This window comes from Salvelinus namaycush, chromosome 15 (genome assembly GCF_016432855.1).
Source record: "Salvelinus namaycush isolate Seneca chromosome 15, SaNama_1.0, whole genome shotgun sequence".
Classification (NCBI taxonomy): Eukaryota; Metazoa; Chordata; class Actinopteri; order Salmoniformes; family Salmonidae; genus Salvelinus; species Salvelinus namaycush.
Window position 1 is genome coordinate 11,883,203 of NC_052321.1, and position 20,435 is coordinate 11,903,637.

General features: G+C 40.8%; 2 protein-coding genes across 2 annotated transcripts; both read left to right on the forward strand.

The window, feature by feature from the left end:
* The first annotated feature begins 3,247 nt into the window (after positions 1–3,247).
* LOC120059761 (GTPase IMAP family member 4-like) lies at positions 3,248–3,973 on the forward strand. Its single transcript, XM_039008815.1, has one exon. It carries the CDS (start codon positions 3,248–3,250, stop codon positions 3,971–3,973), a length of 726 nt encoding a protein of 241 aa, XP_038864743.1.
* A 3,484-nt stretch (positions 3,974–7,457) lies between these two features.
* LOC120059762 (GTPase IMAP family member 9-like) lies at positions 7,458–18,890 on the forward strand. The gene is made up of 3 exons (XM_039008816.1): positions 7,458–7,500; positions 15,612–16,277; positions 18,365–18,890. The coding sequence occupies exons 1-3, from the start codon at positions 7,458–7,460 to the stop codon at positions 18,508–18,510; spliced, it is 855 nt and encodes a 284-aa protein (XP_038864744.1). The 3' UTR covers positions 18,511–18,890.
* Positions 18,891–20,435: the final 1,545 nt, after the last annotated feature.

A 20,435-nucleotide genomic window follows, 5' to 3' on the forward strand; every position in this document is an offset into this window, starting at 1 on the left:
CTATAAAACCCACATCACAGCACAGGGGTAACCCCACCAAGAATACCTCATACATTAATAATAATAATAATAATGGCAGAGCAATTGAACAGCAACTTCATACAAGAAAGAACCCAGTCATCAACAGAGGATTTGCAGTAATATGTATTATCTTCCAGTGGAGGAGTGCAGAGGGTATGAATGTGTGTGTGTGTGTGTGGGGGGGGGGGGGGGGGGGGGGTGTTCACAGACACAACAAAGGCCTTAAAATGTCCACAATCTTCTCAGCCACATGTCATTAGTACACCCCACCTCAATACAGTTCAAATAACAATACACAACTTGCAAACAACCTCCCGTTTAACTAAAATGTCCACCCAAATAGTTCTGGCAGGGCAATAATAGTCCAGCTCTAATGAACTTCAAGGGGAAGTGCATTTGAAAAAAAGAAAGTCTGTTGCAGGGTAAATCACTGGAACGAAAGAGGGAAGAGAAAGAGAACAAGAGAAATCTTAGCTGTGGTCTTCAGGCTTGCAGTTGTCCTGTCTGACCGTCCGATGGTTTGTTGGTTTGTATGTCAAAGCTTCACAACAATGTTGCTACTAATCCATGCGATCCATAACAGGTGCGGTCCCAAACGATAACAAGCACAACCTAGAGCGGTCACACCGATGATTGAGTTAAATACTTTATAAACTACACACGCTGAAAATAAACAAGGACATCTGCAGCATAGCACACACAATCAAACTGTCGCGCCAACCAAAAAGCTCCTCCCCAAAGAGCTGAAAGAGCTGTCTTTATTTCCTCATTCCTTACTGCCGATGCGCTCTTAAAGTGGCAGCGCACGGTGAAGGCTCCGTGCAGGATTTCGCCACAATGTTGCTTCAATATATCCACATAATTTTCATTCCACATGATGCCATCTATTTTGTGAAGTGCACCAGCCCTCCTGCAGCAAAGCACCCCCACAACATGATGCTGCCACCCCCTGTGCATCACGGTTGGGATGGTGTTCTTTGGCTTGCAAGCGTTCCCCTTTCTCCTCCAAACATAACGATGGTCATTATGGCCAAACAGTTCTATTTTTGTTTCATCAGACCAGAGGACATTTCTCCAAAAAGTATGATCTTTGTCCCCATGTGCAGTTGCAAACCGTAGTCTGGCTTTTTCATGGCGGTTTTGGAGCAGTGGCTTCTTCCTTGCTGAGCTGCCTTTCAGGTTATGTCGATATAGGACTCATTTTACTATATATATAGATACTTTTGTACATGTTTCCTCCAGCATCTTCACAGGGTCCTTTGCTGTTGTTCTGGGAATGATTTGCACTTTTTGCAACAAAGTACGTTCATCAATAGGAGACAGAACACATCTCCTTCCTGAGCGGTATGACGGCTGCGTGGTCCCATGGTGTTTATACTTGCGTACTATTGTCTGTACAGATGAACGTGGTACCTTCAGGCATTTGGAAATTGCTCCAAAGGATGAACCAGACTTGTGGAGGTCTACAATTTTTTTGTGTTGAGATTTTCCCATGATGTCAAGCAAAGAGACACTGAGTTTGAAGGTAGGCCTTGAAATACATCCACAGGTACACCTCCAATTGACTCAAATGATGTCAATTAGCCTATCAGAAGCTTCTAAAGCCATGACATCTTTTTCTGGAATTTTCCACAGTCAACTTAGTGTATGTAATCTTTTGACCGCTGGAATTGTGATACAGTGAATCATAAGTGAAATAATCTGTCTGTAAACAATTGTTGGTAAAATGACTTGTGTCATCTACAAAGTAGTTGTCCTAACTGACTTGCCAAAACTATAGTTTGTTAACAAGACATTTGTGGAGTGGTTGAAAAACAAGTTTTAATTACTCCAACCTAAGTGTATGTAAACTTCCGACTTCAACTGTATATAGGGCAGCAGCCTCTCAGGTGCAGGGTTGCGTAACCGGGTGGAAGCCGGCTAGTGATGGCTATTTAACAGTCTGATTGCCTTAAGATAGAAGCTGTTTTTCAGTCTCTCGTCCCAGCTTTGATGCACCCATACTGACCTCGCCTTCTGGATGATAGTGGGGTGAACAGCCCATGGCTCGGGTGGTTGATGTCCTTGATGATCATTTTGGCCTTTCTGTGACATCGGGTGCTGTAGGTGTCCTGGAGAGCAGGTAGTTTGCCCCCGGTGATGCGTTGGGCTAACCACAGCACCCTCTGGAGAACCCTGCCGTTGCGGGCGCTGCAGTTGACGTACCAGGTGGTGATACAGCACGACACGATGCTCTCAATTGTGCATCTGTAAAGGTCTGTGAGGGTTCTTGGGGCCAAGCCAAATTTCTTCAGCCTCCTCAGGTTGAAGATGCGCTGTTGTGCCTTCTTCACCACACTGTCTGTGTAGGTGGACCATTTCAGATCGTCAGTGATGTGTACGCTGAGGAACTTGAAGCTTTCCACCTTCTCCACTGTGGTCCCGTCCATGTGGATAGAGGCGTGCTCCCTCTGCTGTTTCCTGAAGTCCACGATCAGCTCCTTCGTTTTGTTGACGTTGAGTGAGAGGTTATTTTCCTGACACCACTCTCCCAGGGCCCTCACCTTTTCCCTGTAGGCCGTCTCATCATTGTTGGTAATCAGGCCTACTACTGTTGTCGTCTGCAAACTTGATGATTGAGTTGGAGGCGTGCGTGGTCACATAGTCACGTGTTAACTGGAAGTACAGGAGGGGCTGAGCACGCACCCTTGCGGGCCCCTGTGTTGAGGATCAGCGAAGTGGAGGTGTTGTTTCCTACCTTCACCACCTGGGAGTGACTTGTCAGGAAGTCCAGGACCCAGTTGCACATCCCGGGGTTCAGACCCAGGGCACCGAGCTTAATGATGAGCTTGGAGGGTTTTATGTTGTTGAATGCTGAGCTATAGTCACTGAAAAGCATTCTTACATAGGTATTCCTCTTGTTCAGATGAAATAGGGCAGTGTGCAGTGCCATGGCGATTTTATCGTCTGTGGATCTATTGGGGTAGTAAGCAAATTGAAGAGGGTGTCAGGTAAGGTAGAGGTGATTGAGAATACAATCAGAAATACTGTTAGAATGTTTCGAAATTGACTGCCATAGCCCCAATTAAAAAAGTAAACATTGGCTGTTAATTTTTTTTAAATCCACATGGTTGGGGTCACAAGAATTTTCAGATATCAAAATGGGGTTGTGGCCCAAAATGTTTTGTGATGAACGCTGTATGATTTCATTGTGCTTCAGCTTATTTAAAGCTTTTTGTATTCTATAATGCCAGGTGACTACACCCATCTCTCAGAGCTGAGGATTGTGCTGCTGGGATACAGAGTAGCTGGGAAGACTTCATCAGGAAACACCATCCTGGGCAGAGAGGAGTTTGACCTGAGGACAGCTGTTCAGTGTGTGAAGAGACAGCGAGAAGTAGCAGGGAGGCATGTCACTGTGGTCGACACTCCAGGCTGGTGGGCTAATCACCCCTTACAGAAAACTCATGAGCTGCTTAAACAGGAGATTGTACTCAGTGTGTCTCTGTGTCCCCCAGGACCCCATACTTTCCTCCTTGTCATAGATGTGGATGACTCATTCACTGAGGAATACAGAAGAGCAGTAGAGGAACACCTGGAGCTTCTCAGTGAGACAGTCTGGAGTCACACTATAGTGCTGTTCACCCATGGGGACTGTCTAGGAGACACAACCATTGATCAGCACATTGAGAGACAAGGGAAGGCCCTCCAGTGGCTTGTTGAGAAATGTGGAAACAGGTATCATGTCTTCAACAATAAAAACAGGGGTGACGGCACGCAGATCACAGAGCTGCTGAATAACATAGAGGAGACGGTGGCAGGAAACAGAGGAGGACATTATGAGATAAATGGAGAGATACTACTGGAGATAAAAGAGAAAAGGAAAGCAGAGGAAGAGAGAGCAAAACAGAGACTGATGAAGGTTCAGGAACAGAGAAAGACCCTCAGATCGCTAATGGGTGAGATTATTTAATTTTTATAATTTTTTGTCTCTGCTCAGGGTCTTTGAATTATTCAACTGATGGCATCTGGTATACACCAGGTACAGTGACCTAAGTTATAATACAGTATGGGTTACTAAAGCTACAGTCTGTGATTGGTAGCTTATTGCAGTTTTACTAAGTCAAAACTGTTCCCAGGGCAGATCTGCTCTAGGGACAAAATTAATTTGATTGGGTTTTGAAAAGTTGCGCACTGAAGCACGAATCTATAGCTACTTCAGAAAAGCTCCTACATTATACAGTGCATTCGGAATGTATTCAGACCCCTTGAGGTTTTCCACATTTTGTTACATTACAGCCTTATTCTAAAATTGATTAAATAGTTGTTTTCCCTCATCAATCCACACACAATACCCTATAATGACAAAGCAGAAATTAAAATATACATTTACATAAGTATTCAGACCCTTTAATCAGTACTTTATTCAAGCACCTTTGGCACTGATTACAGCCTCGAGTCTTCTTGGGTATGACGCTATAAGCTCAGGCACACCTGTATTTGGGGAGTTTCTCCCATTCTTTTCTGCAGATCCTCTCAAGCTCTGTCAGGTTGAATGGGGAGTGTCGCTGCACAGCTAATTTCAGGTCTCTAGAGATGTTCGTTCGGGTCCAAGTCAAGTCTGGGCTCTGGCTGCGCCTGTCAAGGACATTCAGAGACTTGTCCCGAAGACACTCCTGCATTCTATTGTCTGTGTGCTTAGAGTGTTATCCTGTTGGAAGGTGGTCCTGAGCGCTCTGGAGTGGGTTTTCATCAAGGATCTCTCTGTGCTTTGCTCCATTCATCTTTCCCTCAATCCTGACTAGTTTCCTGGTCCCTGCAGCTGAAAAATATCGCCACAGCATGATGCTGCCACCACCATGCATCACCGTAGGGATGGTGCCAGGTTTCCTCCAGACGTGACGCTTGGCATTCAGGCCAGAGTTCAATCTTGGTTTCATCAGACCAAAGAATCTTGTTTCTCATGGTCTGTGAGTCCTTTTGGTGCCTTTTGGCAAACTCCAAGCTGGCTGTCATGTGTCTTTTACTGTGGCCACTCTACCACAAAGGCCTGATTGGTGGAGTGCTGCAGAGATGGTTCTGGAAGGTTCTCCCATCTCTGGAAGGCTCTGTCATAGTGTCCATCGGGTTCTTGGTCACCTCCCTGACCAAGGCCCTTCTTGCCCGATTGCTTAGTTTGGCCGGGCGGCCAGCTCTTGGTAGAGTATTGGTGGTTCCAAACTTCTTCCATTTAAGAATGATGGAGGCCACTGTGTTCTTGGGGACCTTCACTGCTGCAGAAATGTTTGGTACCTTTCCCCAGATCTGTGCCTCGACACAATCCTGTCTCGGAGCTCTACGGACAATTCCTTCGACTTCATGGCATGGTTTTTGCTCTGACATGCACTGTCAACTGTGGGACCTCATAGAGACAGGTATGTGCCTTTCCAAATCATGTCCAATCAATTGAATTTACCACAGGTGGACTCCAGTCAAGTTGTAGAAACATCTCAAGCATGATCAATGGAAACAGGATGCACCTGAGCCCAATTTCGAGTCTCATAGTAAAGGGTCTGAATACTTATGTAAATAAGGTGTTTCTGTTTATAATTTTAATACATTTACAAAAAATTCTAAAAACCAGTTTTTCGCTTTGTCAGTATGGGGTGTTGTGTGTAGATTGATGAGAAAAAAAATGTTTCATCAATTTTAGAATAAGGCTGCAACGTAAAAAAATGAGGAACAAGTCGAGGGCTCTGAATACTTTCCAAATGCACTGGTGCTACTTCAGTATCGCTCATTAAAAATGGTTTAAACATCTTTCAATTTATTGGGTTGAATGTAGCCTATAATATGTTTTCATTATAGGGGAAGAAAATACAAAATAAACGGTATTCTAAGACAACAACAACATCTCAGCCAGGTCTAATACAAAAGTTAATGTAAAATAACTTAGATCTATGTTATGCTACTTTCTTTTAATCCATGTTCAACATGAACTAGTCCCAAGCTTCTACTGCACTGGAATTGGGATAATTTGCTTAAAGACCCAGTGCAGTATTTGTATTAATTAAGGATCCCCATTGGCTAACTCCAAGGCAGGAAATGTAATGTCATGAAATATTTTTAACTGCCTTAATTTTGCTGGACACCAGGAAGACAACCTGCCTAGGCAAGGCAGCAGCTACTCTTCCTGGGGTCCAGCAACATTAAGGCAGTTATATACAGTTAAAAATATTTCCAGACATTACATTTTATAACATTTTTCACAACACATTAAGCCACTACTCTACTATCACATATCTACAATACAAAATCCATGTGTACGTGTGTGTAGAGGGCATGCCTTATCATATGTAAGTGCAGTCAAAAACTTGTGTTTTATATATTTAAGCTGATCAATTTCAGCATTTTATTCTTTATTTCTTTTGCCTGTTTTGGTGGGATGGAGTTTTGGCCTGCCTGGCGACATCACCAGGCGGTATAAGTTAATAGACCAATAACAAAGAGCGTTTCAAACCTCTCTGCCAATAACAACTAGTTTTTAGGTTACATATCCCTCCCACCAAACAATGTTACGATGAACTGACAACATAAGCTTTCGTAAGATAGTTACAAATCTACAACGTCAAAGACCCATTTTGGTTGGTACAATGTAAGTTGAGCAGACTAAATTACTTGGTGTTACCTTAGATTGTAAAACCTTAGATTGTTTTGACCATGGGATGGAGTTTTTGTTTTGACCATGACAGTTTACAATCTAAGGTAACACCAAGTAATTTAGTCTGCTCAACTTGTTCAACAGCCACACCATTCATTACCAGATTCAGCTAAGGTCTAGCAGTTAGGTACTGATTTGTACCAAATAAAATGCTCGTAGTTTTAGAGATGTTCACGACCAGTTTATTACTGGCCGCCCATTCCAAAACAGACTGCAACTCTTTGTTAAGGGTTTCAGCGACTTCATTAGCTGTGGTCGCTGATGCGTATATGGTTGAATCATCAGCATACTTGGACACGTGCTTTGCTTAATGCCAGTGGCTTGTCATTGGTAAAAATAGAAAAGACTAAAGGGCCTAGAGACCTGCCCTGCGGTACACCTCACTTTACATGTTGACATCAGAGAATCTCACATCAAATCCAAACAACCACTTATTGAGGGCCATTTTCAAGACAAGACATGTTACATTATATAAACAAACGTTACCTTGTGGTCTCTCGTGTAGTCATTGGGGCCCAGTGTGTTGTAAACCACAGTGCTCTCTCCCTCATCCCTCTGAAATGAAAAACACAACTGTTTAATAGTCCTGTATTACATGCTTCCATAGTTAATGAAATAATTAATCCAGTAGTCAGTAAGTGTGAATAGCAGTGTTGCCACTCTGTGGATTATGTCTTGGGCAGTTTGAGAGATGAGCGATCCTTATTTAAAGTGATGGAGCTGTTCCTACGACCAGCCTGGTTACTAGTGATTAGGGATGGACCTGTCCAAGTTTGGGGAGGAAGGGGGGTTAGCTGGGGGTTAGAGGAGGAAGAGGGGCTACTGATTAAACTGAGGGTTTCGCAAGTTCGATAGGCTGACTTCAACTGAATCCCTAATCTGAGTTAATGCAGTTATTAAATAAAATCAAATGATTTGCTTGCTCAATGTATTAGCTCAGTTTGGGAAGGAAACATGGTGGCAGGTTTAAGAGTGATACCAACGAAATAATAAACATTATCTAAAGAACCACACAGACACACATTCCCAGAAGGTTTCTCCTCCACATGCTCTGCCAGGCACCTATCTTCATCAATCAGGTTTGTGCACAGTTCAATAAAAAACTTACAAGACAGAATATTGCATTGAAAATCAGAGCAAGCTACTGTTAGATAGTTAGCTACATACTGTACTCGTTCACTACGTTCCCTCCTACATCCTTCCATCAACCCAAGGTATATGGTTCTTGCAAAAAAGAAAATTGAAAATTGATAAAGGCAGTTGAGAATTAGACTACCTACTGTAACAAGATGTATTTCTCCATGGAGTGCACAGGCAGTATGGTTGCTGTCCTTTCGCACTACGAGCCTGTCACGTTTGATGTGACACTGTTGTTGTTAATAAAGTGATAGTGGTGTTAGGCTACCATAGGTCGTGTAAACAGTGTGTTTTTTGTTTTGCTGGTCACATTATTTATGCTGTGTGTCACATGTTGTGTCCATGCCGGCGTGGAAGTATATGTGTGTAATAGGACTGTTCCTTCTCACTTCATCTGACCTGACCTCGGGACGAATTCCTCGCTCCTCCCTATCCATGACTGGCCTACCTTATCAGTGACTGAAACCAGACTGTTGCCCTTTGCCTTCCTCCTTAGGATCCATGAGATTTAACAATAACATTTTTGACAGAATGTAAACTTCCTGCACTCCCCCTTGTCTCTCAGTAACTTTCAATACACCTAGTTCGTATCCACCCTCCATTGACCCCAACATTTACATTCCTTATACATGTAAAGTAATCAATAAATTCTGGTATGGTAACATGAATAAGTATATTTCAAGCTAGAATCCAACAATAGTGAAGAGAAAAAAATATCCTATCAGGATTTTTCGTTGTTGGTTTCTGGGTAGAAAAATCTAGCTAGCACAGCCAGCCATTGGCTACGCATTCAGAAGCTGGACAGAAGGCCTATGTCATAGAGCTCGCCAGTTTGTAGTCCTAATACCCGGATATTAGTTACCTCTGGTTCGTTCAGCCATTTCTATGGTGAAAATGACTGGGAAAAGAATAGGGTTTTGGGATAAACCCGAACTAAGATTAACACGGATTTAGGAGATCTTATAAATTGTGTTCTATGAGATAATATCAGTCAGTTGCATGACCTTTATAAATTATGAAGCCTTTATGTGCTTTTTAAAACTACATAAATGCTTCAAAATTCACAAAATGTGACGTTAGCTGATGAAGATTATCTCATCGAACAAAACGTATAAGATCTCCTAAGCCTGTGTTTACCACAGATCTTACTTTCAGCATTCATCGAAAAACCCTATAAAAATGAATTAAAAAAAAACATTAATTTGGCCATAGGCTATGTCCAATGAACCATGGTAGAGATATTGCCAACAAAAAGACGCCATTACTATTGCTCTGTATTCAACCGTATTAGAGCAGAATTTTGGCGTGACAGTGGAATGAACCAATCACATTTTGACTTGCAATGGGTGGCACCATTAAAAACAGTGATGTGTCTAGACAGCTGTTATCAACTTCAAGGTTGATGTCTGTGCTAATTTGTTAGCATCACCCTTTTCAAGATTAACTTTTAAACTTAGTTTACAAATTATCATAATCTGGTGAGTGGCACAGTTTTTTGCTGCAGCTCGCTTGCTGTTAGCCATCTCTTAGAAAAACAATGACTGTGAAACATCGTTGCATTTACACTAGATCACCGGTTAGTGTGATGAACGTGATACAATATATTTGCAATGGGAAGTAATAGCTGGTTTGTTAATTTCATTTTGGAAATGAAATGGTTGTGCTTTTGTATTGTTCTGATTTCATGGGGCCTACTGGAGTGAATGGGCTGCTTATTCCTTATAGTCAATGCTGTATGTGACTGCTGTTGCCTGTGTATCAGCTGTGTCTATGTGTTTGACCAACACTGTCTCTCCTTCAGCACCATGGAATGCACAGGTAGTACGAAGCCTGTCACCTTTGATGTGACACTGTTGTTGTTAACAGTGTGATAGTGGTAGGCTACCATAGGTTGTGTAAACAGTGTGTTTTTTGTTTTTGCTGGTCGCATTATTTTATGCTGTGTGTCACATTTTGTGTCCATGACGGTTCTGTTTCTGTGTGTTCGGCAGCCTGGAGCACAGCCAGGTCTGTTTGTGTCATTCAAAACTACAGCTCCTCCTAGAATGGTCTGAAAACAAAAGATATGTTGGGTGCATTAAGTGATGATATGTTTTCCGTTATTTTCTTGTTTGATACAATGTGTTGGAAAATTTCTGGTCCATCTGAAGGCATAGTCACATTTCGCCACTGCATACCACAGTGCCTTGCGAAAGTATTCACCCCCCTTGGCATTCTTCCTATTTTGTTGCCTTACAACCTGGAATTAAAATAGATTTTTTAGGGGATTTGTATCATTTGATTTAAACAACATGCCTACCACTTTGAAGATACAAAATATTTTTTGTGTGTGAAACAAACAAGAAATAAGACAAAACAGAAAACTTGAGCGTGCACAACTATTCCACACCCCCCCCCCCCCCAAGGTCAATACTTTGTAGAGCCACCCTTTGCAGCAATCACAGCAAATATGTCTCTATAAGCTTGGCACATCTAGCCACTGGGATTTTTGCCCATTCTTCAAGGCAAAACTGCTCCAGCTCCTTCAGGTTGGATGGGTTCCATCTTTAAGTCATACCACAGATCCTCAATTGGATTGAGGTCTGGGCTTTGACACGGCCATTCCAAGACATGTAAATGTTTCCCCTTATACCATTCTAGTGTTGCTTTAGCAGTATGCTTAGGGGCATTGTCCTGCTGGAAGGTGAACCTCTGTCCCAGTCTCAAATCTCTGGAAGACTGAAACAGGTTTCCCTCAAGAATTTCCCTGTATTTAGCGCCATCCATCATTCCTTCAATTCTGACCAGTGTCCCAGTCCCTGCCAATGAAAACATCCCCACAGCATGATGCTGCCACCACCATGCTTCACTGTGGTGATGGTGTTCTCGGGTTGATGAGAGGTGTTGGGTTTGTGCCAGACATAGCGTTTTCCTTGATGGCCAAAAAGCTCAATTTTAGTCTCATCTGACCAGAGTACCTTCTTCCATATGTTTGGGGAGTCTCCCACATGCCCTTTTGGCGAACACCAAACGTGTTTGCTTATTTCTTTCTTTAAGCAATGGCTTTTTTTCTGGCCACTCTTCTGTAAAGCCCAGCTCTGTGGAGTGTATGGCTTAAAGTGGTCCTATGGACAGATACTCCAATTTCCGCTGTGGAGTTTTGCAGCTCCTTCAGGGTTATCTTTGGTTGCTTTGTTGCCTCTGATTAATGCCCTCCTTGCCTGGTCCATGAGTTTTCGTGGGTGGCCCTCTCTTGGCAGGTTTGTTGTGGTGCCATATTCTTTCAATTTTTTAAATAATGGATTAAATGGTGCTCCGTGGAATGTTCAAAGTTTAGGATATTTTTTTATAACCCAACCCTGATCTGTACTTCTCCACAACTTTGTCCCTGACCTGTTTGGACAGCTCCTTGGTCTTCATGGTGCCGCTTGCTTGGTGGTGCCCCTTGCTTAGTGGTGTTGCAGACTCTGGGGCCTTTCAGAACAGGTACAGAGATCATATACAGAGATCATGTGACAGATCATGTGACACTTAGATTGCACACAGGTGGACTTTATTTAAGTAATTATGTGACTTCTGAAGGTAATTGGTTGCACCAGATCTTATTTAGGGGCTTCATAGCAAAGGAGGTGAATACATATGCACACACCACTTTTCCGTTTTTTATTTTTTAACATTTTTTAAAAACATGTTATTTTTTTCATTTCACTTCACCAATTTGGACTATTTTGTGTATGTCCATTACATGAAATCCAAATAAAAATCTATTTAAATTACAGGTTGTAATGCAACAAAATAGGAAAAACACCAAGGGGGGTGAATACTTTTGCAAGGTTACAACAGTACGTTAAATTCTCCCTTTATACAGGCTAACAGTAACAGTAAAAATAGTTATAGAAGAGGCATGTGTATTTTCTATGTAACAAAAACCATTGCCAGCTAATAACAGAAGCTAAAAATAGCTTGGGTGAAATAGCAGGCTAGCCAGCTAGCACCTAGTGTTAAGTTAGCTAGCGGTTCGAATTTGACAGTTAACTAACAAATCTCCTCAAATATAACAGGTTAAAATACATATAAATGTCGAGTCTCATATGTACACATGAAAATACAAATAATGTGAGCCTTCATTCGTGCAAATAAAACTTTTAGGAGCTAAAAACATTCATAGTTAAAAATTAAAATAATTGTGGCTGCCATTTTGCCTAATAGACTTGCATACAAAACTATCCAGCTAGTCTGGTTTCATTCACGCTCCAGCTAAAAAAGATGGAATTTATACTCCATGATTTTAAAAACAGCGAGAGAACTTGTGTTGTTGCAAAACCAATCTAAACATTGAATTGACTGAAACCGTATTTCTATGCATTCAAAATACATTTGAGGGTGCATGCTTCAAGTTTCAAGTTTTATTAGTCGTATGTACGGGTTACGCATGAAATACAGGTCTTTCTATAAATAATGGGGCCAATGTGTGACATTGGGTTAAAATTTTCAAAATGGTTTGAAACAAAAAATTTAAATATTTTCATGCAGTTCCACATGTGTATGTATGCAAATGAGCCCATAACTCCACCAATACAACAACGTAGGCCTAGGACTATACATCCATTAAGCAGAGTTCATACAGACATTGGCAAGTCAAATTCAAAGACTTTCAAGGACTTTTTCAAGCAATTGACTGTAATTTTTAAGGACGTCAATGGTATACAATTGTAGAATTTATGTAATTGTAATGTAATGTAATGTAGAAGCCCCCCCCCAAAAAACAACATGCAAAAAGTGTAAAAAAATAAAATTTAAAAAAGTAGGCCATTACCACTTGAAGAATAATTAATTTTGTAGGCCTTGCCAATGCATTGATGTTCAAATTATTATTACATTCCAAAATATGTGAGAATAATGTGGACATTGCCTGACTAAATAGATTGGATGTATGCATGGCGATTCAGACACATAATAAATCCATGAACAGTGGTAACTTTAATCTCACCATTTGAATCTCACCATTGCTGTTTTTATAATAAGAAAGTAAACTAAATTCAGGATCCTTTATTAATGGAAGGATTTGTATGGAAAGCCAAGTTGAAGCCAACATTAGATGTTGTCGTCCTCGTAATAAATGCACGTGGTTTTACTGCCACAGAGTAACGCAACAACCTTCAAATGAAACTGAGGGAAAGGGAAACGAAAGTGGCCAAATCGCTCACAAAAATTGATAAAAAATGAAATCACAGATAATTATAAGGGAGCAGGAGAACTTATAAATTGGCTACAATTATGACAAGGACTTTTCAAGCACCAAATTAAGGAAATGTCTGATTTTCAAGGTAGGCCTATTCCAGTACTTGAATTTCTGAGCTCCAAATTCAAGTTCAAGTAGGCTAGGCTACTTCAAGCCCCTTGTATTGTTTAAAATGGCAGGTGTAACATACAGTAGAAAACAAAATATATTTGTCATGTTGTTTCATTACCAGATCATATTGTCAATGAGCCCACTAGACTATGTAATTTGTTGTCATTATATCCAGAATAATTGATAGGAAGAACGTTGGGTGTTGCGCAATTGTGTAGGATAGACTATTGCGCAAGGTAGACTCGGTGTCCAATCCGAGGCACACATATGAAAAAAATGAACTCATTATCTTGAGCTTTCTCTGTTAAATCTAATGAGACTGTCGTGGAAATTACCACCAGGGACACAATCTTACATTAATCATTCTTTATTATCAGCAAGCTAGAGAGGTTCCTACAAACTCAATGCACCATAGTACACATGTCGGTCAGGAGCTCTGTCAGGCCAGTCCTGTTAGTTCTCTTATATAGTGCTTACGCAGTGTCATGACTTGCCCTTTTGGGTGAGGATCATAGGCGCCAGGGCCCCCCCCCCCCCCTCCCTCTCTCCCACCACAGTTTTATGACGGTCGTAAATACCTGCAGGAACTCTCTCTATCCCACACAATGAAAGGGAAGTGAAAAATCCCTTCGTTACAACAGAGAGAGATGTTGTAGTAATGTGACATCAAAAGGTTGAATAATGAAACAATATTTATGTAATCCAAACAGTTGGAATGGTCTGTGGGTACTTAAAGAACAATCCTGTCGAATTTGTTACTAATTTCTGATGTAACTAAGGACAGTATAACAACATAACTGTATCTCTGTGTATAAATATACTGTGTATATTTCCCAGTTGTCAAGGTTCACATCCAAATGTTGGGGAACTTATATGATTAAATATGAAACAATTTGTGAGAAGATTAAATGTGATGTTAGCCTTCTAAATGAGAGAACTGTTTTGCATATAAAGTCTTAACTAGTCAGTGACCACACCCACGTGAGCACAGACATTATGTCGGTGTCATGGAATGCCCCCTTTTCCCAGAGTGCATAAACCCCACTTCTAGCGAAATTAACATTAGACCAGCGGGACCGACAGCGTGAGCTGGAAGGTACGAAATGGTTAGACACTCCGAAACTTTCAACAGAGAAGAAAATCTCTATAGACCAGAGAGCATGGAGCTGTAGCTACATGTTGAAATGATTGGCAATTTAAATGGCTACCACTCTATAGACCAGTTACGTGCAGCGCCAGCTGAATACATTACAAATGATTAAGAAATCTACAAAACTAAAGACTACACATTCACAGTCTGCAGCTGTATATGTAAAATAGTCTAGGAAACTCGGCCGAAGACGAGAGAAAAACATTTCCCTATCAAACGACCATCCATTATAACAGACACTCCGAGAAATCTGAGAAGCTCCAGCTACAAAAGACATTGTGACTTCTGGGGAACACAACCAGAGACTTCTGATGAATTACTCTCCACAGAAAATGGACCGGGCGATTTCAACAGAGAGAGACAACAAGCCATACAAGCGTAAATATGTACATTGCAATTCTTATTGAATAAGAAGCCATTCATGTGCAAAGTATTAGCATTTCCATGAGCATAGTTATCAACTGTATGTAGTGGGTCCATTCTGTCTTTCATGCTCTTTATCTGTCCCCACCCCTTGCCATTGTCTACCAAGCCATCATAAAGGCAGATCAAGCAGATGACAACAGATGATCAACATCAATTTGCTAGGGATATTAGATCCAACGTGGATCCAGGCACAACTATCTTCACCGGAGTAACGAATGAGACACCAAAATATTCTGGACATTCCTGGCTAACATCTTTTTGTCCAGCACTTGGACTGTTGTTGCATTGCATCCACTATCACAACAGCTGTCACCTGACTGTCATTCTAAAAATTCCTTCCTGGATCATATTATGATGTGTGAAAATATCACTGAGTAACTAATCAGCTGGACACCAAATCAGCATCCACATTAATGACAGTATCAATTTAGGTTTTAAGTATCAAAGTAAGGTGATTCTTTTGGTTAGAAGCATTCGATTTTGCAATCGCATACGTCATTTTTGATTGGTGTACCCATAAAAATTGTTTTCACCCCGTAATATAAGGAGACAAAAAATGTAGGTAGTTACACTCTCTATACAAAAAACTGTACACAAGCTATTTCCAGGATCCTTACAGGGTTCAAGTCTAATTTAACTAATTATTGCTTAATATATGATATAACAACAACTTACACTGCTATAAATGCAAGGACAGAAAAGTAATGTTTTATGTGACATGATTTTGGACAAATCCGTCAAGACAAAAACCATGATAAAGGGTTAAACAGGTTTTAAATCAACTCGTAAATGTTATTGAACCCACTATGGTCCCTCATTATATCTTAATGTAATGACATTAATGTAATGACATCTCTCTCTGTCAGGTGACTCCCTCCATCTCTCAGAGTTAAGGATTGTACTGCTGGGGTACAGAGGAGGATCTGGGAAGAGTTCAGCAGGAAACACCATACTGGGCAGAGAGGAGTTTGACCTGAGGACAGCCGCTCAGTGTGTGAAGAGACAGGGAGAAGTAGCAGGGAGGCAGGTCACTGTGGTTGACACTCCTGAGCTGGTTAAACAGGAGATTGTGTTCAGTGCGTCTTTGTGTCCCCCAGGACCCCACACTCTCTTCCTGGTCATTCGGGTGGACGTTTCGTTCAAAGAAGAAGAGACAAATGCTGCAGAGGACCACCTGGAGCTTCTCAGTGAGAGAGTCTGGAGTCACACTATAGTGCTGTTCACCCATGGGGACTGTCTGCGAGACAAAACCATTGAGCAGCATATTCAGAGAGAAGGGAAGGCCCTCCAGTGGCTTGTTGAGAAATGTGGGAACAGATTTCATGTCCTCAACAATAAAAACAGTGGTGACGTCACTCAGGTCACAGAGCTGCTGGAGAAAATAGATGAGTTGGTGGCAGCCAACAGTGGAGATGTGTTTAACCCTGAAAGAGATTATAAAGAAGGAATGAATTGGATACCTGAGGAGATGTGGAAGAAACCATCTTTGCCATTAAAGGGAGCTCACAGCATATACCCTCTTCTTCTGAGTAGTAAGTATGGTACTCTGACAGTACCTTTAAATCTCAAGCATGCTACAATGTTCTTGTTTGTCTACCCTCAATTTACAAAGGTTAGTTTACCAACTTAGAGGTGCACATATGTTTACAAAAAATATACAAAAAAAATCAAGATTCCAGTCACACTGGAAAAATAAATAACATTTAAACAAAATAAGACAAAATAAATGCTACAGTCCACTTTCCTTCTGTTATTAACATTATTCATAAACCTGAACCAAACACCATCATAGTGTAGATATCAGTATTGCTTATTTCTTTAGTCTAAAACGTTGGGGGAGGTGGGCCGGGGCTGCTAACCTGACATATGGAATTGTTTTAAGATGGTCATACTATGGATCATTTAGCTATTTGATTTAGGATTTTAGGACCCCTTTAGGTATTAAAAAAAATCTCTATATTATTTTTGGTTATAAAATATTGATTTTGGCCTTCACTACTAAAGCCCATAGAAACACATTGAAAAACACTTTCATACATGGCAGAAAGGACAGTAAAATAAGAAAATCATAAGAAACAAGATGTTGAAGTGTCTGTCCTAAATCTAGAAGATATAAAAAAACTCAAGAAATATATATTTAAAACAAATTGTACACATATTTAACCCCTTTTTTTGGGTAGGCACAAAATTACCTTCATACTTCCAATCGTTTTTTTAAACGGGTACCGGTTACCTTCAGACAAGTCCCGTCACACTTGTGGGGGTCGTAGAGTAAAACAAAGAACACCATCATGTTTGGTAGAATCTCCCCTTTCCACAGTGGGGTCCCAGTTTGTAGCCCAAACGGTTTGGACACTACCAAACAGAAGTTGGCACATCAACGGTACTGACTTCGAATGATTCTCCTGATATTTGTGGGGATCCTAGAGCAAAACGGTTGGTAGGATGTCTCATGGTCTGACAAACACCACTCTAGCTCTGCCACCTTTCACCGCAGATGCGGAAGTGCGACACTGGCGGATGTAGTGGATTGAGACGCATCCAAAGCAAAACATATCTCTAGAGATACACTACCATTCAAAAGTTTGGGTTCACTTAGAAATGTCCTTGTTTTAGAAAGAAAGGCACATTTTTTATGGAATAGTTACATAGGCGTACAGAGGCCCATTATCAGCAACCATCACTCCTGTGTTCCAATGGCACGTTGTGTTAGCTAATCCAAGTTGATCATTTTAAAAGGCTAACTGATTATTAGAAAACCATTTTGCAATTATGTTAGCACAGCTGAAAACTGTTGTACTGATTAAAGAAGCAATAAAACGGGCCTTCTTTAGACTAGTTGAGTATCTGGAGCATCAGCATTTGTGGGTTCGATTACAGAAACTGCCAAGAAACTGAAGAACTCGTACAACGCTGTGTACTACTCTCTTCACAGAACAGCGCAAACTGGCTCTAACCAGAATAGAAAGAGTAGTGGGAGACCCCGGTGCACAACTGAGCAAGAGGACAAGTACATTAGAGTGTCTAGTTTGAGAAACAGACGCCTCACAAGTCCTCAACTGGCAGCTTCATTAAATAGTACCCGCAAAACACCAGTCTCAACGTCAACAGTGAAGAGGCGACTCCAGGATGCTGGCCTTCTATGCAGAGTTCCTCTGTCCAGTGTCTGTGTTCTTTTGCCATCGTAATCTTTTCTTTTTATTGGCCAGTCTGAGATAGGGCTTTTTCTTTGCAACTCTGCCTAGAAGGCCAGCATCCCGGAGTCGCCTATTCACTGTTGACGTTGAGACTGGTGTTGACCCCAAACTTTTGAACGGTAGTGTATCTAGCTTAAACTGATGGATTTTGATGGTGATTTTTTTGTTATTTAACTTACATTGCAAGATAACATTTAAGCAAAATTAAACAAAATGCTAGAGACCACTTTCCTTCTGTTATTAACATTATTCATGAAACTGAACCAACCACCATCATAGTGTAGATATCAGCATTGCTTATTTATTTAGAATCTAAGACATTGGGAGAGAGGAAATTGATGGGGATTTGTTTGTTATTAAGTAACTTAGCAATCGACTCTAGGAGGTTATCTACATGATGCAAGCATTGTTTTGTTCTACAGTGAGTGGAGGCAGCAGACCTGAGACTGGATATGATGGTTCAGAACAGATGTCTGGGTTTGGATCTGTGGCTGAATCTCTGCTGAGGCTAGTGGGTAGGATGTTACGATTCTTCCCTGAGAATACAGTTATAAAAATAAAGTGTTGAATGCGTTTATCATTTTATCATTCACCAAGCAAGAAAAAGTAATGGATTGTAGAGTACTTAAGCCTAATCTAAGTATTATAGTTCTCTTGTTGTGATGTTGTCCAGTACCTGGAGATGACATATCTGATACCCAGTCTCTGAGAAGCTCTGTGTACAGCTCCCAGACATCAGAACCAGTATGTGAGCACAACTCTGGATCAAAGAGTTCTATAGAAAAATTCAGCTTGGATTTCATGAGGTAGGCACTGTTGTCTGAGGCTCCGCTTCTCCCTCACAAAATGTTTTCTATAATAATCAGATCTACTGAGGATGTAACAAGCTGTACACATTCACACATTATTGCACATACACACTAGTAGCATGTCAATGTACACTACCGGTGAGAAGTTTTAGAACACCTACTCATTCAAGGGTTTTTCTTTATTTTTACTATTTTCTACATTGTAGAATAATAGCAAAGACATAAACTATGAAATAACACATGTAGTAACCAAAAAAGCATTAAACAAATCAAAATATATTTTATATTTGAGATTCTTCAAATAGCCACCCCTTGCCTTGATGACAGCTTTGCACACTCTTGGCATTCTCTCGACCAGCTTCATGAAGTAGTCACCTGGAATGCAATTCAATTAACAGGTTTGCCTTCTTAAGTTAATTTATGGAATTTATTTCCTTCTTGATGTGTTTGAGCCAATCAGATGTGATGTGACAAGGTAAGGGGGGTATACAGAAGAAAGCCCTATTTGATAAAAGACCAAGTCCATATTATGGCAAGAACAGCTCAAGTAAGCAAAGAGAAACGACAGTCCATCATTACTTTAAGACATGAAGGTCAGTCAATACGGAACATTTAAAGAACTTTGAAAGTTTCTTCAAGTGCAGTCGCAAAAACCATCAAGCGCTATGATGAAACTGGCCCTCTTGAGGACCGCCACAGGAAATAAAATATATTTTAATTTGCTTAACACTTTTTTGGTTACTACATGATTCCATATCAGTTATTTCATAGTTTTGATGTCTTCACTATTATTCGAAAATAGTATAAATAAATAAAAACCTTGGAATGAGAAGGTGTTCTAAAACTTTTGACCGGTAGTGAATATTAACAAAAATGCTGAAAAATGTACTGAAGATGCAAGAGTGGGGAGGTTGACATCAAGGCTACTGTTGCATTAGCGGAAACCTTCAGAGCTTTCTTCATCTCTGTCAGTTTTCTATTGTAGCATGCAACAATGGATACACTCATTCTCTATCTCCCTGCCCTAACTAACATTTACATTACATTTAAGTCATTTAGCAGACGCTCTTATCCAGAGCGACTTACCCTGTTCTCTGAATATAGTTTTGTACTCAGAAGAATATTTTGTAGTCAGAAGAATCCATGTACCAGTGACACATCAAACCCTGAATCTGAACACAGCTCTACATCTACACCAGCGGAACATGTAAGTAGAGTATATCATCATTGCCTCAGTGTTTCAGTTCAACTCTATTAAAGATTCTCAATACTCACAGTTTGAGTATTGTAGGACAGTCAGTATTTTAAAGTACTTAAATGTTTTCACTCCTCAAATGTTGTGTAATGTCGAGTTTGTATCCCTCAGTTGTGTAGAATAGATCCAGCTATATGCCTCAATAATTAATAATAATAAAATAAGCCACTTAATTCATAATTATAGATGTCGATTCCTTTCATATGGTATTCAGGCATGTAGTTGGATCTGCTCAAGTCAATTTATTTTTAAAATGTTTTTATTTAACCCAAACCCGGACGACGCTGGGCCAATTGTGCGCCGCCTATGGGACTCCCAATCACGGCCGGTTGTGATACAGCCTGCAAACGAACCAGGGTCTGTAGTGACACCTCGAGCACTGAGATACAGTGCCTTAGACCGCTGCGCCAGTCGGGAGCACTTACAACT